This window comes from Trichinella spiralis (genome assembly GCF_000181795.1).
Source record: "Trichinella spiralis strain ISS 195 chromosome Unknown Scfld4, whole genome shotgun sequence".
Taxonomy (NCBI): Eukaryota; Metazoa; Nematoda; class Enoplea; order Trichinellida; family Trichinellidae; genus Trichinella; species Trichinella spiralis.
This window is the reverse complement of record NW_003526943.1, coordinates 10,515,313-10,540,467: the sequence shown is the minus strand read 5'-3', so window position 1 is coordinate 10,540,467 and position 25,155 is coordinate 10,515,313. Positions and strand designations below refer to the sequence as shown.

General features: G+C 35.0%; 7 protein-coding genes across 7 annotated transcripts; 3 read left to right on the top strand and 4 right to left on the bottom strand.

The window, feature by feature from the left end:
• Positions 1-319: 319 nt before the first annotated feature.
• Positions 320-3,261, bottom strand: Tsp_06348 (putative pre-mRNA-splicing factor ATP-dependent RNA helicase mog-4). The gene is made up of 11 exons (XM_003378351.1): positions 3,157-3,261; positions 2,957-3,085; positions 2,818-2,898; positions 2,343-2,748; positions 1,878-2,260; positions 1,751-1,835; positions 1,209-1,488; positions 976-1,138; positions 754-915; positions 550-696; positions 320-451 (listed from the first exon to the last, which is right to left on the bottom strand). The coding sequence occupies exons 1-11, from the start codon at positions 3,259-3,261 to the stop codon at positions 320-322; spliced, it is 2,073 nt and encodes a 690-aa protein (XP_003378399.1).
• A 75-nt stretch (positions 3,262-3,336) lies between these two features.
• Positions 3,337-4,052, bottom strand: Tsp_06349 (putative pre-mRNA-splicing factor ATP-dependent RNA helicase DHX16). The gene is made up of 2 exons (XM_003378350.1): positions 3,894-4,052; positions 3,337-3,513 (listed from the first exon to the last, which is right to left on the bottom strand). Exons 1-2 carry the CDS (start codon positions 4,050-4,052, stop codon positions 3,337-3,339), a joined length of 336 nt encoding a protein of 111 aa, XP_003378398.1.
• Positions 4,053-4,202: 150 nt separating this feature from the next.
• On the bottom strand, positions 4,203-4,714 carry Tsp_06350 (putative pre-mRNA-splicing factor ATP-dependent RNA helicase DHX16). The gene is made up of 2 exons (XM_003378349.1): positions 4,302-4,714; positions 4,203-4,272 (listed from the first exon to the last, which is right to left on the bottom strand). The coding sequence occupies exons 1-2, from the start codon at positions 4,712-4,714 to the stop codon at positions 4,203-4,205; spliced, it is 483 nt and encodes a 160-aa protein (XP_003378397.1).
• A 984-nt stretch (positions 4,715-5,698) lies between these two features.
• On the top strand, positions 5,699-7,304 carry Tsp_06351 (hypothetical protein). The gene is made up of 6 exons (XM_003378348.1): positions 5,699-5,728; positions 6,097-6,117; positions 6,303-6,389; positions 6,653-6,831; positions 6,893-7,031; positions 7,110-7,304. The coding sequence occupies exons 1-6, from the start codon at positions 5,699-5,701 to the stop codon at positions 7,302-7,304; spliced, it is 651 nt and encodes a 216-aa protein (XP_003378396.1).
• A 293-nt stretch (positions 7,305-7,597) lies between these two features.
• On the top strand, positions 7,598-9,420 carry Tsp_06352 (putative transforming acidic coiled-coil-containing protein 3). The gene is made up of 7 exons (XM_003378347.1): positions 7,598-7,654; positions 7,710-7,802; positions 7,875-7,981; positions 8,047-8,167; positions 8,593-8,724; positions 8,904-9,014; positions 9,280-9,420. The coding sequence occupies exons 1-7, from the start codon at positions 7,598-7,600 to the stop codon at positions 9,418-9,420; spliced, it is 762 nt and encodes a 253-aa protein (XP_003378395.1).
• A 2,998-nt stretch (positions 9,421-12,418) lies between these two features.
• Positions 12,419-16,726, top strand: Tsp_06353 (phosphatidylinositol-5-phosphate 4-kinase type-2 beta). Its single transcript, XM_003378346.1, has 9 exons — positions 12,419-12,563; positions 12,987-13,084; positions 13,156-13,252; positions 15,086-15,241; positions 15,305-15,451; positions 15,525-15,563; positions 15,688-15,801; positions 15,873-16,173; positions 16,242-16,726. Exons 1-9 carry the CDS (start codon positions 12,444-12,446, stop codon positions 16,466-16,468), a joined length of 1,299 nt encoding a protein of 432 aa, XP_003378394.1. The 5' UTR covers positions 12,419-12,443; the 3' UTR covers positions 16,469-16,726.
• Positions 16,727-19,697: 2,971 nt separating this feature from the next.
• Tsp_06354a (putative integrase core domain protein) lies at positions 19,698-25,102 on the bottom strand (the record flags this gene model as incomplete). The annotated part of the gene is made up of 4 exons (XM_003378345.1): positions 19,698-19,702; positions 19,844-19,925; positions 19,971-20,030; positions 21,492-25,102. Coding segments are annotated over 4 exons (3,758 nt in total), but the record flags the coding sequence as incomplete, so codon positions are not given.
• Between the last annotated feature and the right edge of the window lie 53 nt (positions 25,103-25,155).

Sequence of the window (25,155 nt, the reverse complement as noted above, 5' to 3'; positions counted from 1 at the left end):
AAATAAAAAATTTGCATCAATTTTCAACTTTTCAATAAACTTATTTTATAAAATTTGAAACAGATCGTTCATCAATAAATTAACCTTCTTGACAATTTTCAAAATGTGATTTAATAAAATATTTTTTTATTATTATATTAGAATAAACAATTTATTTCTTTATGAATAATTTTGAAATGTAATAAATATGACTTTGAAAACTCACAGTCTGTAAACAATCGATACATCAACAGCACACTTTAAAAAATATTATTTTTACATAATTTAACCATATTCTTTAAATAAATATAAAATGTAAATATACAAAAGAAGACGAAAATCAACGCCTCAACTCTTCACCAGTCTTCCCGACAATTTTTGGCAACTTCTTATTAGTTGTATCATCCACCTCCCTCTGTTTGTAATAGTGAGGAGCCACTTCCAAAAGCCAAGTATTTTCTATTTCAATTATCTAAACATAATTTTTTTATAAATATCTCTCGGTAGAAGAACTTTACAACAACAATAAATTGTTCTCACTTCTCGCATAAATTCTTTAGATGTAAAAACCAATTCATGATATAGAACCCATCGCGGTCGATCTTCAAAAAGACTGCTATTCGGATGTATGTAAACTGTATTGTGGTTTTTCACCGTCTGATAATGTCCACTTTTCGACATACGAGCGGTGTGATAAAAATATCCTGCTGTAATAGCCTTCAAAAAAATATTAATATTTTTCAAAAAGAATGATGATTTCTTTTTCATATTTACTTTCCGAATAGCGACAGTATCTGTAGGATTTGATTCAACTTCAATTTCAACTCGATCTACTAGACCTTCCAATTGATCACGAACATCGCGGGCTCGTTTCATGGATCGATGTTGAATAAAATTTTCGAAACACCACTGAATTGAATAATCCGTATCTTTCCACTAAAAAATTGAAAATATGAATAACTACTAAAAACAAAGTAGATGAATAACTGTTGAAACCTGATTGTAAACGTTGAGCAAAGTTAGATGATCACCTCCAGGAACCCAAAAACTTTGCCGAGCAGTATCCGCATGCACAATTTTATCTTTGGGTCGATAAAAAATTGCCGCATTCACGGAAAGCATACCACAAATGGTCAATATTTCTTCCGTACAATGATATCTGTTGAATAAATTAAAATAAATTATCCAATTATGACCATTTTGGCAGCAATTCTTATTGGCCAATTTACTTTTCTGAAGCCATCAACATTTTCGACATCATCGGATCACATGGAAATTCAGCCATACGCCGGCCAAGTTTGGTCAACTCACCACGGTGATTCAGAGCACCCAATGCATACAGCTGCTCCAGAGCCAAAACGAGAGCTTCTTGAGGAGGTGGATCAAGAAAGTCAAAATGAATAAGGTCATGAATGCCAAGTGATTTCAACATTAAAACCACGTTGCCCAAATTGGTACGCTGAATTTCAGGCACTGGTTGATCTTCCAACTCTTTCTGATACGCCCAAGCTGTATAAAGACGAAAACATTTTCCCGGACCGGTACGTCCTGCACGACCAGCACGTTGATTTGCAGATGCCTAACAATTTAACATATATTAAAAAAAAATAAACTTATGCTTTGGAATGCAACGTTAAATATATTCGAGAGGAATTCAACAGGAAAAAAGCGCATACTTTGGATATTGGAACAACGTGCAAAAATTCCATTCCACGTCTGAAATCGTAACTGTTCTGCTTGCAAAACCCTGGATCTATAACGTAGCATATACCATCAATTGTGACTGAAGTTTCAGCAATGTTTGTCGCCAACACTACTTTCCTCGCTCCTGGTGGTGTTGGCTCAAAAATTTTCGCCTGAAAATCAGAAGGCAAATTTGCATATATCGGTACAACAACCAGTTCTTTCATTTTTGTGCCAATTTGACGGCATCGCTCTTGCAACGCTTCCAATATGGTGTCTATTTCTTCTTGGCCAGTCAGAAAAACCAAAATATCCCCCGGCAGGGGTTGGGTGAGGTGTATTTGTAAAATGGAAATTATACACGCGTCGATGTAGTCCGCTTCTGGAGCTTTTGTATAGTAAATATCCACTGGAAAACGACGACCAGGAATACGAAAAATTGGTGCATCGTCGAAGAAACTGCTGAATTTTTCTGCATCCAAAGTGGCACTGGAAATCATCAATTTCATATCTGTTCTGAAGCGAGCAATATCTTTAACCAAGCCGAACAAAATATCTGTGTGCAAAGTGCGCTCGTGAGCTTCGTCAATAATAACCACTCTGAAATGAGAAATAAGAAGATAAGTTTTGATCAATTTTATTTTGTTATAAATTTTATCAAAAATTTATTTACGAATAACTCTGCATATCTGGCTCGGAAAGAAATTCCCGCAGAAGCATTCCATCAGTCATGTATTTGATTACTGTCTTTTCTGAAGTGCAATCCTCGAAACGAATACTGTAACCAACTTGCAATCCAAGCTTGACGTTCATTTCCGTCGCAACTCGAGCAGCAACGCTCATAGCAGCCACTCGTCTCGGTTGAGTGCAGGCGACTTTTTTCCCATCTTTACAGTATCCAGCCTCGTACAGATATTGAGGAATTTGAGTTGTCTTGCCAGAACCCGTCTCACCCTCGATTATCAATACCTGATGATCTTCAATTGCTTTCAGAAGATCCTCACGAAACGGATACACTGGCAAAGATCGACGTGTTTCTTCAACACTTTGTCGTTGCTTTAATCTAGCTAATTCTTCAGCATTTTCCTGAAATTTTGTATAATTGCATTCAACATTTATTTATTATTAATAATGGTAATATATTGTAAAAATTACTTTTTCCTCTGTGCCCGGTAGTTGCAGAGCTTTCACAAAATCAACCGTATCTTCCAAAACGAGAGAAAAATCTTGCGCCATCTTAATAAAAATTATTATTATTATTATTATTATAAGCTCAACTATTAAAAAAATTTACTTTTTGTTTTGCATCTTTGGCACCATACTTGAAAAGAGCATTCATCAATTTTTCATCTTCCCATTTACGCTGTTCACTTCCTGGACCTTGTTCTTTCTCATCTATCTCAGTGTACTTTTTTGGAATCTCCTATTTCAAAAATATTAAATCGTATAAATCTGTTAAATTTCAAATCGAACAACTCTGTTTAATGAACTTACTTTCACCTGATCCGGCATGTGATATCGATCCGCTTTGACAATTAAATCTGCTTTTTTATATTCTGTTGCCAAATATAGCACATTCTTCTTGTACTCCAAATCCATTTTTTCACGTTTTGTTAGTCTTTGAAAAAAAACAATAAATTTTCATAAATACAAAAAGTAAATAAAATTCCACACTTACTTTTCACCCGCAAAAAGACGCAATTCATCATCAATGGCCAATTGCAATTCTTCAACCTTTTGTTCTTCACGTTTTTTCAAATATTCACGTCGTGATTTAATTCGTAACTGTGGGACAATTTTCTGGCGATCTTCAGCTTCATATTTCAAACGTTCCGCTGCTTCTTTATAAGCCTAAATTTAAAATGTCATATATACAGTTTATCTCATATGAAACAAACATCAAAAATAATTATACGGTGAGAATTATTTTTTATATATTTTTATTAACTTTAACAAAATAACTAAAACAACAATATGCAATTTCATGATTTAATTACACTTTTGCACTAAAAATTAAACTTGAACATAATTTACTCTTACTGTAAATACCCTCCTCGTCTAAAAAGTGTTCACGTTGCAAATGCATTATTGTAAAAAGCGAATTTTGCAAAGTTTTCCAATTAAAAAGAAATAAAATCAGATTCCTTTCCGACAGCTTTCTGAGTATAATTACAATTATTCACCAACATTATTTATCATTCAAACAAACTTAAAAGTGTGAATACCAATACCTTTTTGTCCGTTTTTTCGAGGATATTCCTAGTCTTCTCTTTATCCTTCTTTTTAAGTCTCTCAGCTAGTGCGTCTCGCTCTTCCAAATCACGAAGCCGCTCGTTTTCCATTTTGTCATATTCCTCTTCCGCATCAGAGGATAGTACAACTTTCTTCATTTTCGATTCTCTCGATATAAACCTACGTATACAATGAAAAGTAATTCCGTTTTAAAACATTCTTCCAAAAACAAATTGAAACCATTAAACCGAAACTAAATTAAATTCAAAGCTACAGAAACGTATTTATTATGACTGAGCATTACCTTTTCAATATTTCAACAACATACCAAAGTATTCGCACATAGAGTAACAACGTATTAAGCGAAATATCAATATACTGAAACAAAAATAATGCAGTTCTCTTACCTTATCGATGTTTCTTCATCACTGTCGCCAGCATCGACGTTCCTTTTCCTAATATGTGAATGTTTTGCTTTTGAAACTTTAACACTGTCGTTGTCACTGTCTTCATCTGACAAAAGCTTAAACGACTCATTCCAACGTTGCAACTGTCTAGCTTTTTCCTCCTTCAGTCGATTCAATTCATACGTTGAAGGGCCACTTGCGACAGCAGGCAATTGACGAGGTAGTTTTGCAAATAATTCTCTGGCAAATTTACCGAACGTTTCATCAACAGTTACAGTTTCTGTTGCTTTGACTTCGCCCAAAAAATCATCCACATTAGAGGAACGCTTGGCTAATGCAAGAAGAAAATCGGCAATATATCGGTCGCTAATTCCAATTACATCATGAAGTTTGTCAGCTATCCATTGTTCCATAGCTTCTTATTCTTAAATGAAAAGAATGAAAGAGTTTTTATATCAAAATCTGCCACTTTAAACAGGAGTAACGAAGACGTCAATTCAATTTTTCAGTAAAATTCTCAGCGATAATGCAAAAGTGCCAACTACTCAAATAGAAAAAAAATAAACTTTCAGTGAAACAGTTTTCGAAAATAAACGCTCTAAAAATCAAGCAACACTACTGAAATTGTTTACCAAGCACCTATATTAAAATCATAAACATTGAATATGAACACCATGCTACACTTCGGCATGCATTTAAATTGAGCTTATAAATTAGCTCCGTGAACTGGAACATAAATAGTAAGATCACTAAGCAATGATATTTTCATTTAAATTTGCGTTTGTTATACGAAATTTTCCTTCAAAATAATTTTCATACACTTTTAAAAAATTTATAAAAGTTACTTTCAGATATTAGTTTTACATTTAAAATTTAACATTTACCAAAGATTACAAGAATTAACTACGAGAAATACAGTATACAATTAGCTTGTTAAGTTCGATTGCAAAAGTTGCTTTTAAATTGATAAAATGCTCCTAGCTGAGAGAGAAAACTGCAATTCAAAAATTCAGTTGTAATATCTTTGTCATTTTATGAAACAACTTTCTACTTCTTCTTGAAATTTTGCAACACTGCAAGTAAAAACAGTTGTTCACTTATTAAGCTCATTTCTTTCTTATTTCTTTACTCCTTTTGTTAAGTGAACGTTTAAAAATTACCAAAAATTGTTTTAAATAAATAAAATTAAAAATACTATAATATATTTTTTACTGTAAAAGTTTACTGCTTTGTAAAACTTGATATGAATTCAAATTATTGCTGTAAGGTTTTATTAAACATTATTATCTTGATACTGTACCTATGAAAGTTGACCTCATATTTGAACTTGAAAAAGTGGACTGCAACTGGTTTCAGCTGTTGATAAATTAGCTGTTTATTGTTGTTAACTGTTCCATATGGATGCAGAAAAGGTGCAGCGAAAGAATGTAAATATGGATTATAATATTTTCATGTACATCAAGCATTTTATGTAAAATATTGTTTTAGTTATTTTTTAATAATAGATGTGATTATTATTATCAGTAATAAATTTATATCTTGTTTCTTAGACATTTACTTAAATATGGCTTTCTCTGCGTTTTTCTTATAATGCTTTTAAAAAATTTTAAATGTATTTTGACTTTTATTTTTTGTATTTAGGATATTCACATGCAATAAAGCTGTGAATGCAAACTTTTTTAATACTTTATTTTTCTTCTGGTTATATTTAGGGAAGTCTTCTTTGCATATTTTGAAAGAACAAGGCAAAAGATGATAAAATTATGAAATTAATACGTTTTTCATTTTGAATTAGATTTCACAATTACTACCACCGGTTTGTAGTTAGACGTTAATTTTTCGTTGTTGTCATGGTGTTAGTAAACTATTTTGGAAGAATACTTCCTTCTGTTACACAATGATGATAATATATAATGCTTTTTGTTGTTTAATTGCGTGAAGAGTGAAATAAATTTTGTTATGTACAATTTTGATTTATCACTTTTTTATTGCAATGTTCAGGATAGTACATCGCTGCGGCATCCTCAGACAGCGGTTGTAGAACCAACGTTTCGTCGATCAGAACGTTCTTCTTTGCAAACCGTTATGGTAAATTGTTTTGAACAGTCTAATCGATGGAAAAATTGCTTAGAGCTGAGCATTTGATTCAATTTAAATGAAGTTTTTTTTTTGAAATTTGCTTACTAATTTTATTCTGTTTTGCGTTATATTAAGTGGAGCGATAGGATAATACTCACGCATTTGCACAGTTGAAATAAAAATTAAATATAATTGATAAATTGTTTTTTTTTGTTTTCATCTCGTTCATTCAGTCTTTCCTCTGTTGAATTGTGAGTTTTTGCTTGATTTAGGTTGAAAATTTGAATACCGTTGGTGTTAGTTCCGAGCAACAGTTATTAAGTTTGGCTTCTTTTGTTGACGCTCAATGTCCAAAAGCAGAAACGGTGGAAAATGTGGTACTTTCAGAATGCAGTTCATCGCCTGCAAATTTTAAAGACTTTTCATCAGATTCTGTTTTCACAAATGATCTGTAAATTTTGTTAATGCATATGTTAATTTCAATGAAAAATCTTCTTTTTCCATTTCAACAGAGCATCGTTCAGTACGCCTTCATGCCAACGTGTATCGACCTGTACGCCTGCAACTGTGGTTCGCCGACGATCACCCCGACTAGATATAATGAAAAATGGCATTGCATTGGAAAATCTATTTAATGCAGTTGTTGACGATGTATGCTTTTTTTCTGTTAAACAGAAAGCGATTTTTGCTTGTGTATAACGAAGAGATGTTTGATTTTATGATTCATAGAAATCAGCGTCTGATATGGAAAACGAGTACAGTTCAATGAAAGAACGTTTGATTGATGAGATTAATGAGCAAGCTATAGAAATTCAAAAAGTACAAGATGATATTGCTCGCTGGAAAGAGCAGAATATGATGAAGAAGAAAACCCGTGATGAAATACAATGGTGCTTGATAACTTTTTACTTGATAATTAATTAAATTCTGTTATTCATTCATTCATTCATTCATTTATTGTAGCACTATTAAAAACTACGAAGACAGGCTTATTGAAGCGTCCAGTAAGTACTTTTTTATTTTTATTTTCACGAGCTTTTCTCTGTTATGAGTGAATTGGAACTTTGATTTTTTCAAAGGATAATAATTCACTGTTGTAAACACTTTGATGATATAGTATGTAAAAAGAGTAAAATGTTTAAAAGCAATTAATCTTGATTGAATAATATAAATATTTTATAAACACTGTTGTGGGAAATTGTAAATTTCTAGAAGAAATGAACTCCATCACGAAAAATATGGAATATGTTCGTGTGTTAGATGATCGTAATCAAGTACGTTTATTCATATTATTTAATTTTGAAAATAATTTCAGTTGTATCATTTCAGATTTTGGAAGACTTAATATCAGCCGAAAATGTTATTTCTGAATTGCAAAAAAGATATGAAAAATTTTGTCTCAGTTATAAAAATTGCCTAGAAGTATGTTGAATTTTTAAATAAGTATTTATTGTTTTTTTGTAAAAATTTCAACTCTTTTCAATAATATTGTAGAATGATGCAAAGCTGAAAGCTTGTTTAGAAGAGGGTAGGAAAAATTTTTTACAGTCGACAAACCGAATGATGCAGCTGAAGGAACATGTAAAAGAGTTGATGAAAACGTAATTTTCTTTTTGCTTTGTTGATTTTATTACAAACGGATGAAAACTGTTTATTTGTTTTTTAGGGTGTTAGAAAATAAAGATGAAGCAGTAGTATCACAAAGAGAGGATTTGGTTGCTTTAACGGCAGAGGTGAAAAAAAATGAATTAGCCGTCCAAACATTGAAGGAAGATTGTGATCAAATGGTGAATGAAGCATCAAATTATTTGCTGACATTCTGTCGTTTTCTATAGCAAGTATTTTTATTTCAGGATAAGCAAATCCAAGAGTTGGTGATGTTGTGTGATGAACTAATAAAGACCAAATCGAAGAAAGCCGATTTTTAATTTTACAAAAATTTGCTACATTTTTAATGTTTACTTTCACTTCGTGGAACACTGTTATTGATTAATAAATTTTTTCAGCAGACTTTAGAAATTTAATTTTTGTTCACAATTTTCTAGATTATTATTGATCAATTGTTGCGAATAAAATCAAACAGTTTTTATCAATTAAATAATTGCAACGATCAATCGATTATTACAGTAAAGCCATCCGAAAAATATTTGTACTTTCAGCTGGATTACTGTGTTTCTTGTCAGTTTGATATTATTTTTTGAAAATATTTTAGTCCAAAATGGTTTTTCTTTCCTGTGCAAAGTGGTTCCCACGACGATTTCTAAATTCACCTCATCCAGTCGACTTTCCACTGCCAAAACGTACACGGTGGTTTAAAAGACAACGGGTTTTCCGTTTTACTGGGGTGAGAAGTGATTTTTCACCCCATTCTATTCTTCAGTCTAAAAAAATGTTTTTCTTGTAATAGACTTAACAAAACTTTCCTTATTTTGACCAGTAATTTCATTCTGAATAATGAATGCAAAATGAACATGCCAAATTCATATTATTATAAATGCGATGTTTTGAATTAAAAGATTTTAGTGGTATTATGCAGATGCCCGAGACAAATATTCTCCAGCATTAAATCATTTGCAACATGCTTGGCAAAAGATGACTGAACATCGAAAAGATTTGCCAGAAATGCGTAATTGGGTACTTTTTTTATTATTATATTTTTTGTTTATTAATTACATCTCTCAATAATCTAGTATTATGAAAAACGTGTTCAAGCTGCTGCAAATGAACATGGAGTTTCTTACGAACAGCTGAAAGAAAGTTTAAATAAAGTACGTGATAGACTGAATAATAATCAGCGTCTGATATGCTAACACTATTTTTCCAATGAAAAGCCATGATGGATAACAATTTCAGTTTATATAAAAAAGAGTGATTGTGGCAGTTTCTGTTTTTATTGCAGGCAAACATCAGATTGAATACGAAAATGCTCTCTTTGCTGGGTAGCAATGAACCGCGGTCTTTCAAAAGCCTGATGGATGTTTGCAAAATGATCTCTCAAGAATCTGCCAAAGTTCCCACAAATACATCATCCGCATTATAATTTTATTTTTTTTGTTCTAATTTAATGCGCATAACAAATAAATAAACAAAAAATGGCTACAAAAGCTAATTGTGAGATTTTTTTGCAAAAATTTTACATTCGTGATGTTTGCTTTGTTTATCAGAAACATTTATTTCAACAAATAATACTTTTCATGTGAAAACAACTAGTTAGTTTGGCAAAGCATGTGATTTAATTTCAATAAAAGAAAAACAAATTTAACTGGAATAGAAAAATAGGTTTAAATTATTTACATAATCCAAAAAAATATTTTCATGTTTGTTGCTGATTGTTTTGAACAAAAAGTTTTCTAATAAATGACGTAATGAAAATGGTTTGCAATAAATTGTTTCGTAGAAAACCTTTATTAAACAAATTTCAGGTAGAACTACGGGAAGTTACTTTCATTTTCAAAATTAAATTAAAAAAAATTTTTGTTGAATGGTGCATCATTTAATAAAAATTATCCATTTTGTTTATGCTCTGGATTTTATTACGCATATCTTGAGAGTGCTTGAGAATGTACATTTTCGTTTGCAACAAATTGCGCAGTTTACATATTTGTGATAATTTATTCTGAACTGATATTCTTGTATTTGTTTTACGAAAACATCAATCAAAACACACAACATTTATATGATGAAAACTAGTTGAAAATTACTTTCTGGTAAAAAATAACACTTGATACAGTAATAAGACAAACAAGAATAAATTTCTTTAAACTTTTAAACGACATCTCAAAGAAATATTTTCTTTCATTTTCAATAAAAATTGTTATGCAGATTTATCGATTGTTATACAATTGCGTGCTGCATAGCTGCATTTCGCCTTGCTAGTGACCAAAGATCGATTCCCTTACTCCCTTTATATTGGCGTTGGTCTCGTGCCAGTCGACTGGTTCGATCGTCTGCGCTAACAACCAATTAGCTAACAAGAAGTCTTCACCATAACAAGATTGGAAATGGAAATGTTTCTTGCAAATTGACTGGCTGGCAAGATCGAATTGGTAAACATAAGAATTTTCCGTCTCTTTTTATCTCTGTGGTATTTTTTTCATTTATTGTCATGTTGATAGCATTATAGAAAGTCGGTTACGTGATTCAATCATTTGATTACGTAAGAAACTGCATGTTTGTTTTTCTATTGAAATTTTAATCTTCCACTAAGTAGCGTGTTTCATGAAGTAAAAGTCGGCTAAAGCGTAACATTTCACAAGCTTTAAAGATTCAATGGAAGAGCGATTGATTCAATAAAAAGTTTCTTTTTCAATAGAATTTTTTTCAGATAAGACACAAAGTTGTTAAAAAGTATATTTTAATATCAAATTGTTTTTTTTTAATTCGATAAAACATGAAATGAAACAACAATGTGCGTTAGGCTCTGCTTAAAAAATAGTATGCAATTAGGTAGATGTTAAACGCTTTATTTCAGAGCAACTGCAAGAGCAATGCAAGCAACTCTGAAGCAACTGAACTGAAATTATTGCATAAATAAAGCTACATATAATCATATTTATTGCTTATTTAGCTGTCAAAAATTAATCATGTTTCAATAACTAGATTTGCATTGATTGCTTTAATCTTATTTAATGAACGATTGGTCATGAAAACATGTCAACAATGGTTTTTCAAAACAAATTCATTTTATTTAATTTCAAAAGTGCACTGTTTTATAGTTTATTTTAAAGATGATGTTAATGCAGTTACGATCCCTAACTGAACTAAACTCATGAGAAAAAGTGCTATCAATTTAGAATTATATTTATGAGGAAATATTTGCTACATATTTCCTTCTTTCGACAGTAGAATCACTTTTGCAGTGCAAATTCAACTGACAACATATTGCAATATTCATTAAGCTTCCGTTTTGTCCTGATTTTTGTCAAATCCAGATTATATTTACAACAACGCAGTATAAATTGTTCAACTGATAACTGATGCTGATCATTTGAAATTTCTCTGTTTAGTTTTAAGCATTCTGAAGTTTTACTGAACAACAGGATGAAGGTTGTTAAATTTAAAAGCACATTTTTTAGTGGAAATAAGTTTTTGGAAAACCCAACTTCGAAGGTATATTATTTTGAATTTCTTTTTTATTGCAAAAAAATAATTTGTTTTATTAATAAAAATTGGAACCTGATTTTAAATTACCGTATGCCGGTAAATACCGCTCCACTGTGACCTAGGTGGTGTTAAGTGAAAGTTGTTCAGTGGTGATAGAACTGTTTATGTTTCCATTATGAATTGAATGAAATTGTGTAAATTTTGCAAATCAGTTTTTCAATTGACAAAATATCAGCAGACAAATGCATTCGTATAAGTGAGCAAACAGCAAGCATGCATGGCAACACCTTGCAGATTATTGAGTAAATTGTGTTCGATCAGTCAGCGGAAAAGCAGTGTTATTCGTTTATTTCATTGAAGATTGTTGTTCTACTGAAACATTAATTCGCTTAATTAATAATTGAAGTATTTTATTATTATGATTGAACATTTTTGTTTTAAAGTCGGTGTTTCACATTTATAGTGAGCTGATAGTTTTTGCTCGATGATAGTTGCATTCATTTCCTTCCTGATGACGTGATCTGCCGTCGATGAGTGAAGCAGAATGATTTACTATTGTAAATCGACTACGCTGCTCAGTTTAATCGAATCCGGTCATCGTCACCAGTCGACGACACTGCTCTTACTGGCTTTTCCCCACTTGTCTTTGTTCCTTTTATTACTGCACTTGAGGCGTTTAATGTTCAGACGTTGAAAAATTGCTCCGCTTTGAATTTAAGTGTGCACGATATACTTGTTACAATAACATGTTAATACTGATTTCAAAACGCGAAAATTGTTGACAAGCAACGTGCAGAAGTTTGAAAATTTTTCGTGAATTATGAATCAAGTTTTTTAATTAATATTTTTAAAGGAGAAGAATTTTGACGAATTTAAATGATTGAATGTTTATTGTTTGTCAGTTTATGGTTAGTTTAACTGTTTTAAATTATTCTCTTGCAGTGCTGTCACACGTCAACGATGATGAAATCAAAGAAGAAGATGAAACATAAGCCTCGACGTCCAATTGTACCGAAATGGAAGCTTTTCCGTTCAAGCGACCCTTTCCTCAGCGTATTCATGTGGGGCATCAATCACACGGTAAGCATAGAAGTATTTTTTTGTTGGCTTTGAATAAATGTTGAAACTCATTCGAAACCACGTATAATTTGCAAAATGCTTGGAAAAATTATGATCATCATGACTGGAATTTTGACAATTATCCAATACTTGCAGAAAGATCATTTCTAATTTCAAAAAAAAAACAATTTGCATCTTGAACATTGAACTGCATGATATTAAGTTAAGAAATATTCTTTTGGTAATTCGATTTTACATTGATTGTTCGAATGATTTCAGAACAGTTTTATTCATTGCTATTGCTAGTTGATAAAAATGGATTGATTTATTGTTCAATTGATCATTTTAATAGCAAATAATGGTTGGTTAACTTTTGCACAAATTTTGTGTAGACGTTTTGTTGAATGGTCATATAATCATTATTATGAATTATTACTTTTGCAGATAACCGAATCCAGTCACATTCCACCTACTCGATTATTGATGCCCGACGATTTTAAAGCTTTTTCTAAAATTAGAATCGACAATCATCTTTTCAATAAGTAAATTTTGTTGTTGTGATTGTCAGTGTGGAATTTCAGAATAAACAGAAAAAAAAATTATTTTTTTCTAGAGAAAGCATGCCAAGTCATTTTAAAGTGAAGGAATATTGTCCAAACGTGTTTCGAAGCATTCGTGAAAAATTTGCTATTGATGACGATGATTATTTAGTAAGTTTTCTTTTCTTTTTATCGTGCCAGTAAAAAAAAGAAAAATAAACGTTATTCTGGGTTGTCATCTTAGAAATGATGATATAATATTTATTTTTTTTTAATTTGCGCCTGAATCATTAATCATGAATATTTATTATTGATTTAAATCAGGAAAATTTATGACTAACATTTTAAATAGATAGTTGTAAAATTTTGAAATTATTGAAAAGTTGAGTTTTGAAAAAAAAAGCAAAAGGTAGTTCTTGATTTTTTGACGTCACTTGAAATATTATTTGTATACACGATGAAGCTGTTTGGTGGTGATGTCTGTTGTTTGAATCTTTTTTCACTGCTGTTGATGGCAGCTTAAGAACGCAAGCATATCTTTCACAATGCAGGTCATGTGTAGATGAATCTATCACTTTCCAGTTAAAGACATTCCAACTGCTGGAGTACTTGCTGTTCAATTTGAAGCTGTCATTATTTTAATGTCTAGTTATTTTAATTTCTTATTCTAGAGTTTCATCAAAATGTAGCTTAATATTAGGTAGTAGAAAAGAAATTATTATCAGTATATATATAAGTACATTTATTATACAAATCTACATTATGCTTCTTGCATGGGATGGGCCTTTAATTTTATATTTCTGTAGGATGTTTTTAATAATTTGATTGGCAAATCTTATTTCTTGTTTTCTCTGTGGCTTGGGTATCTGAATTGGAGTAAACACTGCCTGTTGATCACAAGATTTCATTCAGCAAATGGTGAATTAATTAAGAGTGATTCAAGGCGAAGTAATCAATTATCAACAAGGATATATTCAAAAAAAATAAGAACGTATCTTCTTTTATTTGTCGATTGAACATAAATTTCACAATTTGGTCTATTCAAACGCAAACGGATGTGAATTTTAATTGAGGGAAAATATGAACTTTATTTCTTTAAGTCTTTATTTATTAAATTTTATCTTGTTTTTGGTAAAAGTTGTTCCGCGTATTATTTTCATTGATTTCATTCATTGCAAGCAGATTAAAGCGGAAGAAACCGCCTTTTAATTACACCAACATCTCGGTCCGCTTCAGCAGTTGTTATATGAGGCATTTTTTTCTGAAATAATAATAATAATAATTACTTTGATGAAAAAGAAATTTATTGAAGTTATAATTCAGATCATGTTTTTCTAAAACTACACACAGTTGGCGTCAGCAAGCGTCAGGAAAGAAAAAAAACGGAAAACAGTTGTGCTTTATAGTTGATAATAGCTTTTTTTTAAATTCATCAACCATGATTTATATTGTTTTGAGCAGTTTCAGGTTAAATTTTCAAATTTTTGGCAGTTTTTGATGGAACGTGATCATTTTTGACGTGTTGAGTAAAATGTGTTGTTTTATAAGGAAGTTTAAACATTGAAAAAAAGATAATTGAATTATTCAGAATTTAATGAACATATATTGCTGTTGATGGATGAGTGATTGAGCAGGTGAAAGCTGAATTTATTTATTGCAAAGCAAAAATAAAGTTACAGAAATGGAAAATTGACAACAATTGTGTGCATGTTAATCCATTCATTCTGTCGATTATGAATAAGTTCTTGTAATTCTGTTTCTACGTTTGTCCATTTGTAATTTCATTGATAACATTCAAGCATCAGTTTAAACTTATTAAAATTGAATAAATTTATCATTTGCTTAAAACCACATTGCATGCAACGTTGTGATAGATGCAGTTTGTCGTGGAATTTATGTACATTATTTATTATTAAATAAATAGGTATTATATATTTGTTTGATTTGTATCAAAATTAATTGAAATTTGAAAAAAATCAAAGGGTAATGTTTCGGATTTTTTAGAAATCTCTTACTAAACACGAGCCTGTGGTGATGGAACCGAGTGGCCGCGGTGGCGGTGCTCGAGTATTTGTTTCGTATGATAAGCGATTTTTGATCAAGACCCTCTGCGCAGAAGAAGTTGCAGAAGTGCACTCCATATTGCAAAAATATCACAACGTGAGTATTCTAATTTTTTTTGGTTTTTTTTTCAAATTTCACTTATTTACTCCTTCTGTGTAGTACATTGTTGAGCATCATTCGAAAACGTTGTTGCCACAATTTTTGGGAATGTATCGTTTGACAGTCGAAGGGGCCGAAACGTACGTTGTGGTCACGCGAAGTATTTTCAGTCGCAATTATGCAATAACGAAAAAATACGATCTCAAAGTGATTAATTAATTCATATTTATTCTATATGATGTTTCTTTTTATTGAATGATTTCTTTTTTTTTCTCTGTAGGGCTCTACTGTTCAAAGACAAGCAAGTGACAAGGAGAAGGTAAAAATGTTTCTTTGATTATTTATTATTCAAAATATATTTTATTGGCAATTTTCAGTTGTTGCATGTGTTTGAATTTTTGGTGGTAGAATGGATAAAATAGAAATTTTTCTTTTTTTTCTAGGCGAAAGATTTCCCAACTTTTAAAGATAAGGATTTTTTGGAAGAAAAATGTCGTCTGTATTTGTCGGCTGATTCCAGGCAGAAATTGATGAGCATGTTAACGTCAGATACTGAAGTATAAAAAAATGCGTTGTATATAGAGCATGTTTTAAATTTTAATTGATTTGATCAATTTTTTTGTTGAAGTTTCTGGCTAGCTTGAATTTGATGGATTATTCATTGTTGGTCGGATTGCATGTGTGCGATCAAGAGCAGCAACAGTTGGCGCCCAATTCTCCAAGGCGTACCGTTGCCGAAGCGGTCCATTCGCCGGGGGTCTGTCCCGATTCCAGCGAGCTGGAGAACGCTTCGGATGGTTCCAACGAATACGGTAGCCAGCCGACACCGCCCGAATCCCCGGAGCCGAGTTCTGGTGCTTTTGCACCATTTTCCGACTATCCAGAATTGAAATTGGACGACGAATTCTACGCAGTAACTGCCACACCAGGTATGTAGAAGGGGACAAGAAAAGAAGATTTAATATAAAGTTAATGATTTTATAATTTTCACATACAGATGCACCGAAAAAAATGATCTATTTCATCGGATTGATTGATATTTTGACTTATTACGGGATGAAAAAGTTAACTGCTACGGCGGCGAAAACTGTGAAATATGGAGCCGAGGCCGAGATCTCTTCAGTACGACCGCAACAGTACGCCAAACGCTTGGTGGAATTCGTCAGTCGAGCTTTTGCTGACACTGCTGCTTCTCCACCCAATTCTACCGAAACGGCAGCCTAACAAGCTCAAGCTCATGCTTAATTTTTTTATTTTTTGCATTTCTAATTAATTATGTATATATATAATTTTGGTGCGTTAGTATATTTGTATATATCTATCTATCTGTGTGTATGTGTATGTACGAATTCTTCATACTAATCATCACTGGGAGCTGTGAAAAAAATATTCTTCCTTCTTTATCTCACTATTTTATGTCGTGATTTTTACTGTGCATTATTTTTACATGCATAATATGTGAAATCATATTTTTATTTTGAAATTATGAACAAAAGAGAAATAAATTTTTACAACATGAATTTGTCTAATCTCAACCGTTTTAGAAATTGCAAAGCTATCTATATCTCAGATTACATTTTGCGGAAAATATTAAATACGGCAATCAATCAAATTTGAAATTTCAATTTATTTACAAAGAACTATTTGAAATGCTACCACTGAAAAATGAACGAAGAATCTGAACCACACAATTCTTGATACTTAAATTTCAAAACTGCCCTTCGTTTGTCGATCAGCACACACAGTTCGGTCGATATTTTTAATTAGTTCTGATGATGGCCGATTATAAGTGCAACGATTTGTAGGTGAAGTTACAATCACATGTTTTGCTGATACCCAAGTGAAAATAAAAGCAGAAAAACATGTCATTAAATAAACTGACGTCTATATAAATTTTACTATTTTATGAAAACTCTGCTTCTTCGTCAAATAGCAGTTCTCATTCACGTCTACTGCTAATGAATGAAAAACCATTGCAAAATGACAGTAAATTAATAAAAATCAAGTTTATTAGAACAAAATTTTTAGTATACTTTAAACAATTATTTTTAATATTTGAAGATGTTGGGGAATAATTGTCACATCAGTATTTATAGATGCAAAACTTTTGCAAAATTAAACCAACGAAACGCGGCAACAGGTTCTTATTCATATTCACAAGATCACCAGAGCAATTAAACAGACAGATGTAGCAAATGACAACAAAATATTCAACACAGAAAAACTTAGAAAAATGTTTCAACAACACCCACATGTTCATAAAAACTAAAAATGTTTACTATTTATGTACATTACCGTAAGATATGATCAAGTTGCAATAGTATATCAGTTTTTATCCGACTTCCGTCAACGATGTTTTAATATTTATACTACTGTTTGCTGTTCTTTGATTGTTTTTTTAATACTAGATATGCAGTGCTCTGCTTATTTATGAACATTCTGGACAAGATTTCTTCTCTTCCTTTATTGTTGAACAAGAAGAACGATAATTTATTTATATAATAAAGGAAATTAATAAGATATAAGATTCATTTATTCCTTTGTAATAGAGGAAGTAACTTTGCATCGATAAAGTAAAAGAAATTAATTTAAATTGACATAATAGCAAAATTCCAAAAGTCGCTTAAAATTGCATCGTCGTTTGAAGTTATTTCAATTTTTATTTTTAAAAATTATTTTAAATAATTGTTTATTGTAAAATTTTAATTTATTGTAACATGCATAATAATTGTATTTGCAAATTGTACTTGCTATTCATTTTTTAGAGAGAAGTCTTGTGTAAATATAACGCACCCTGTTGATGGTTGTAAGTTGTGTGACGGTGAATTGTTATGTAATGTGACGTTTTTGGTGTAGTGGGTATTTTGATGTAGTTTGCTGTAGATATTATGTAGGTAAGATGAACATTTTTCATCTCTTTTACAAATAAACTGCTCTAATGAATGGTCATTAATTTTTGATATACGTTTTTTGTTTAGTTTGTCAGTAGTTTAATGTAAATGATTTATTTCATAGGTTAAGTTAATATGAAAGTAAAGCATAAATTGTATTACTAATTTTACGAAATAAAGAGTTTTACATTCTTGTTTTTCATATGTTTCGTATATTCTTAACGAAAAATTATCATGAATTGTTTATTTCTTTTTTTCAGATTATTTATTTAGTTTAGATTTTAATGATAGACTTTGTTTTGACAAGTATTCAACTTGTATACTATATTCAGCATTTCGATATATTTACATGATATATGTCTAGCATTCGTACAATGTGTATTATTTTTAATTACAATATTTGTTTGCTTCGGAAAACAGTTATTTCATTACACACTCATTGCCCATTATGTTCCAGATAATTGTATTGGGTGATGGTGAAACAAAATTTTCTTTGCATGCATTTTGAATATTTTTATTTTTAGAAAACAAATGGGAACATTGTGATTTATTGATTTTTGCCATGCAAAGCGCTGTTCATCTAATGCTTCATTCTTATCTTAAAGGTGAAGGTTGTATCATCCATCATCATCTGCAGTGTTTATCATGATATTTAGTTCGAAAACAAAAAAAAACAAAGAAAGTAACTTAGCCAGTGGAATGTTTGGTTCATTTTTCTGTCGAATTTTCCCACACACCTGTGTAGTATTGAGAAGTTTGCACACAGACGAACTTGCTTAATATTTAAAATTGTTTTTTGAAATATTCGGACATTATGGTGCTGATGATGTACGTATATTGAAACATTTAGTGATACGATTATTATTTTTTAATTTCAATCCAAGTTATCAATTACATGTATATTGTTTTGTTCAAAATTGAAAAATAGTCTGATTTCAATTTTATATTCCTTCTTCACATGCATGATATTTATATGTATTATAAACTCAAATCAAATCAATAAATGTGAATGGTGAGAATAGCTTTTTTTTGCATTATTTAGAAGAATCATCAGGTTAGTTCATAGTTTCTTCGCCGTTGGTAATTTGGTCAGCATACTATTTGAAAGTATTAAAAGCATTTTTATTTTGCACCAAACAAAACAAAACAACAGCACAAAAAGTTTTATGAAGTTAACATTAAAATTTTAACTTTTTATTCTGCACTGCTGGTTCTCCACCAAAGGTAGTTCGTTTAAAACCTTCATTCCTCCAATCGGAACCTCCTCTGCCTTTGCTGAAGCCTCCTCTTCCGCGATCGAAGCCTCCTCTTCCACGATCGAAGCCTCCACCACGCCCGCGCGTTCCATTCGAATTCTCTCTCCAGTTGCCTCTTCCGCCTCCAAAACCACCTTTACCCTGATTATTTCCAAATCCACCTCTACTTTTATTATCGCCAAATCTACCTCTGCTTCTATTATCGCCGCGGTTTCCACCACGCCCTCCTACGGCAGATCCTATAATGGCACACAAAATGCATAAAAACACATCAACTAACTATTTACATATTTTGACAAACAATTCTTACACTAAAATATAAATTTGCTATACAATTATAATAATATTTTAGTATACCAGAAATTTAGAGATGATTTTTATTTACAGTTGTTAATGAATTATTATTACACTAAATTAATTGAAAAATTACTCAGATAACTACATGTACTAACCTCGTCCTCGGGGTGCAGCAGCTCCAGGAGGTTTTGGTAAAAAGCGTTCAAGAGGTAACAGTTTATGTGGATCAATGTAAACCTAAAAAATTATATTTACAAACAAGTACAAACAAACAAAATATACCTTATCATCTTCTTTAAATGACGATGCTTTTATATCATCCGATAAAGTAACTGATATGCACTAAAATTGTTAACGTTAATTTGACAACAAAAAAGTTACGCAAAATGCAAACATTACGTGTCCTCTGACATTGCCGAAAACATCGTCCACTTTCCCAATTTGTTGTTTGTTTTCAAAATATAAAGGTGCGTTAAAATAAGGAATTTTTTCATTTGTACACTTGCATATTATCTTATCCAAACAAGTATGCGTAAACTTAGCCAATTCTAAATTAAGAAGTGTTGTATACGAAAATATTTTAAAATGTTTTAACTTTACAATAAATTACAGTTTTAAAAATAATTAAAATGCGATCAGTACTTAACGATTACCAATAAAACTAAACAATTCTTAGAAATGAAAATGTAATTGCAATGTAATTGAAAACGTTTGCAAAATTTCACACATAACAAAAAATCACACGTCACATCTACTTCATGTTTTATTTCAGTCACGTAAAATTTATGGAAAATAATGGAAACTGATAAGCAAAAATAAAAAAATTTTCTGACATGATATGTTTTGCCATTCTACAAACGAACTGCAGAATTGCAAAGTGGATTTCATCATTGAACTTTTAGATGAATCCAGTTAGAATGCTACATTACAAATGCATGATATAAAATAAACAATTTATAATATGAAGCATGAAGGTATACATAAAAACGTATTTAATAACATAACTTTTTTAATAACTGTAATTTTTGTGTATTTATTTCACTTTACCTACAACAAATTCTGGCGGTCCTGTGTCAAATGGTCGAGCACGATTAAAACCACCACCTCTGTCTCTGCCACGGTTTCCACCACGAAAATTGCCTCGATTACCGCGGAATCCTCCTCGTGAATGGAATGACATTTATGTTATTCAACTCTTTTCAGCAATGCTCAATTGCACATTTCACTTTTACTCCATACTGTAATTTGGACATTTAAGAACAATTTTAAAAGTAGTTTTAATAATATTCAATTTATTGAGCAAACATTTAAATAATTTAAATATTTTACTTAAAATATAATAGCCTATGTACAGAATGCATTCAATTTGTAGAATCATACTGTAATTATGAAATGAAAAAATTTTAATTTATAATAAAAGCAATGCATAAATGCTTAATAAAATAGCTGAATGCTTTAATTATTTCCATAAAATTTATTTTGTAAATAATTTTTATAACAATTTATTGTGTAACGAGCGAAACAACAAGTCACTCGTCTCCGATGTTAGTGGACTGTATGTCTGAGTTGTTATTGCAAGGCCGGGAGTGTCCAATGTGTTAGACAATCCGACTTATAAGGCGAACTACTAACAACGACAAGCCACGACACTATCTCGCAAGCAACCACGCAAAATCCCCTATTACGTCACTTCCGGGTCTACCGTATTATTAATGACACTCAGGTTCTCTGTTGAATACAGACCCCATTTCTGTCGTCTACATCCTCCCCCCCGGATGGGGGTGTCTTACGCCCATCACTGACAGTTGCCGGTTCGAGTTGAACAAGCTTCGCCACTGGCCGCGTGATCACGTTGTTCGACGTCCGGATCCTGGCTGATCTCGCTATGCCATCGCTGCCAAAGTGCAATTCCGTAATCACGCCGATCGGGCACTGGACTCGCGGGATGTTGTCCTCCAGGATCAACACCAAATCGTTCACTTCTGGCCCGGCTGGGGAAGATCTCCATTTCTGTCGCTCCATCAGTTCCGACAGATATTCTCGTCTCCAACTTCGCCACCATTTCGCGAGGAGCTGCTGACGGTATCGCCATCGGTCACTCCATTGCGGGGGGCCGCGTCCTACTGGCTGCCATTCTGGGTCATGGGCTTCAACTGCCGGGAAGTCCACGTACGCACGACCGGTCAGCAACTGAAACGGTGATAAAGGGTGGCGTTCGTGGTCTTCATCCCCCACGAATGTCAGTGGTCTGGCGTTGAGGGAGGCTTCTACTTCACAGAGAGTTGTTCTGAGTTCTTCTTCATCAAGAAGCGCCTTTCCGAGGATCTTCCGCAACGATTCCTTGATCGAGCGGACGAGGCGTTCCCAGTAGCCTCCCATCCACGGGGCTCTCTCCGTGATGAATTTCCAGTGGATGCGGTGGCCTACCAGCTCACGCTGGACTCGGTCCACGTCCACGTGTCGCCAGAGTTGCCTCAACTCTGACGCGGCGGCTTTGAAGGAGCGGAAATTATCCGATTGGATAATCTCCGGTCTTCCTCGCCGGGCGATGAACCGCCGGAGCGCTTGCATCACTCTGGCCGTCGTCATCTGAGGGACCAGTTCTAAGTGCACTGCCCGGGATGCCATGCACGTAAACAAGCACACATAGCACTTGGAAGTGGCCCTTTTTCCGACACGAATGAGCAATGGCCCCGCGAAATCCATCCCAGTGTGAGCGAAAGCAGCGGCTTCGACCACTCGACTGGATGGCAAGGCCGCCATTTTCGGCTGAATCGGTCTGGCCATTGCACGCCGACAAGCAAAACAGTGCCGGATTACTTTCTTCACTTGGGTGCGCCCTTTCAACACCCAATATTGCTGTCTTAAGATTGCCAGCGTATGCGTGGTCCCAGCGTGCAGCTGCCGTGCGTGGCAGCGTTTAATCAGACCCATCGTCAGGGCGTGGTCTCCAGGCAGGATCACTGGGTGTTTCATGTGTGATGGCAACTCTGCGTTCTCCAGTCTTCCACCGACCCGCAGGAATCCTTCTTCATCCACGAAAGGGTCCAGTCGACTGAGCCGACTGGTCGCGACGACACGCCCCTTCCGTGACAGCGCCTGAAGTTCGGAACTGAAAGCTTCCGACTGGGCCATTCGCACCCACGTGCCCTCCGCCATCCGCAGTTCGGCCACCGTGAGTGCGCCACTCTGACGAGCTTCTGCCGGCAATCGGCAATTGCGTACGAAACGCTGGCAGTACGCTGTGATACGGAAAAGCCGTTCCACACAGCCGTACCTTTCAGGACCAATGGAATTGCATTCCACATGAGTAGTGACGCCAACCGTCACTCGTTGTTCGCTTCGTCGCTCATCGCGCACGGGCGACGTATCCTCTGTTATGGGCTGACCCACCGGCCAGGCATTGTGCGGATGAGCCAACCATTTCGGCCCATGCCACCACAATGGCGACTCTAACAATTTTGGAAGCGTCGTGCCGCGGCTTAGAAGATCGGCCGGGTTCTGCCGCCCTGGGCAGTGTCTCCATGCCGCAGGTTCCACCAACTGTTGGATCTCTGCGACGCGATTCCGCACGAAAGGCTTCCAACGGTCGGCCGACGATTGTATCCATGCAAGAGTGACCGCACTATCACACCAGCAAGTGATGCCATGCACTTGCAGACCCAACATTTTCTGGACAGAGCGCACCAGTCTTGCCGCCACGAGGGCCCCCATGAGCTCCAGCCTCGGGAGGGTTAATCTCCGGATTGGGGCAACCCGCGTCTTCGACGTCACGAAGTTCACCACGGTGTGGTGGTTCGTCGTCTCAATACGCATGTATGCCACCGCGCTATATGCCTTCTCCGACGCGTCGCAAAATGCGTGGATCTCCAAACGTGTCACTTGGCCAAGGGCCACCGGTACGAGTGCGCGTGGAAGACGGATCCTCGACAGATGCGGCAGCTCTTGCTTCCAGCGCCTCCATTGCTCCATCACGTCATGTGGCAATGGCTCGTCCCACGACGTCCCACGCTGCCACAGAGTCTGGAGAAACATCTTCGCTCGTACGGTGAACGGTGCCAAGCATCCAACTGGATCGAAGACGCGAAATGCAGTGCTTAACAACGACCGCTTTGACTCTCTACCCGGGCTGTTCACCATCGCCGGTGGCGAGAAGGTCAAAACATCATCCCGTCGGTCCCACTGCATTCCGAGCGTCTTCCAGAGGTGGCTTCTATTGGAGGCGGATCTTACTTCATCCGGCACGGATGTCAACGCTTCAGGCTCGTTGCTAGCCCATTTATGCAAGTGGAAACCTCCCTTGGCCAACAGTCCTCGTAATTCGCCAGCCAACTCCCTTGCCTCCTCGATCGTGTCGCATGACGTGGCCAGATCATCCACATACATGTTTTCTAAGATCTCCGCGGCTGCTCGTGGTGCAGCGTCTTGGTGACGTCTCGCGTGCACCCTCACCGTGTTGATGGCCAGAAAAGGAGAGCATGTCAAACCAAAGCACACCCGCTGCAACCTGAGATGGCTAAGTTCACCCGACTTGTCCCTCCACAAAAAACGGCAAGCATCTCGATCTTGCTCTGCAATCCGCACCTGAAGGTACATCTTCTGAATGTCGGCTTGTAGGCCGACACGGTACCTTCTGAATCGCAGGAGGGCCTTGAGCAGGTCGATCTGCAAGTTCGGGCCGACTTCGAGTTGGCGGTTCAGGGATGTCTGTCCGTATTGCGCTGAACCATCGAAAACAACTCGGCACTTCTTCTCCTTACCCTCACCTTGGTATACAGCGTGGTGAGGTAAGTACCAAGTTCGACCTTCTGGACCGATCTCTGGAGCCCTTTCTGCCCAGCCGTTCTCCACGTATTGACGCATCGTCGCTGCATACTCCAGCCTTTCCTCTTCGCAGCGCGCCAGTCTGCGCTCGACGGCAAGCAAGCGACGTCTTGCTTGTGGAAAATTATTTGGCAGCGAGGGCCGACTTGGAAGCCATGGAAGATGGACCTCATATCGTTCGCCATCAAAAGAAAGCCCCTCCTCGAACCTTTGGAGCGCCTCCTGGTCTGGTGGAGCTGTTTGGTTGTCGGTGGCAATGCCAATGGCTTCTAGTTCCCAAAATCGCCGCAAGATCTGGTCGGCTGATTCTTCCACGTGAGTCAGGAGGGTAGTCACGGCAGTGGTTGGCCGTCTGTTGGTCTGTCCGCAGAGAATCCAGCCTAGCTGAGAGTGGATTGCTACAGGTCCACCCGCCGGGCCCCGGCGAACGTCACCGCCAACCAAATTAAAGTAGTGATCTAAACCAATGAGGACGTCGATAGTGAATGTCCGTTCTTCACACTGGTCGGCAACCGGAAGATTGGACAAGTGGGGCCACTCACTCAGCTTCACCGGCGCTTGTCGAATCTTTCCACAGATCTTGGGCAGGACTAGCGCATGTATAGGGTATCGAATCCTTGGCTGGGATGGATCGACCGCTCCC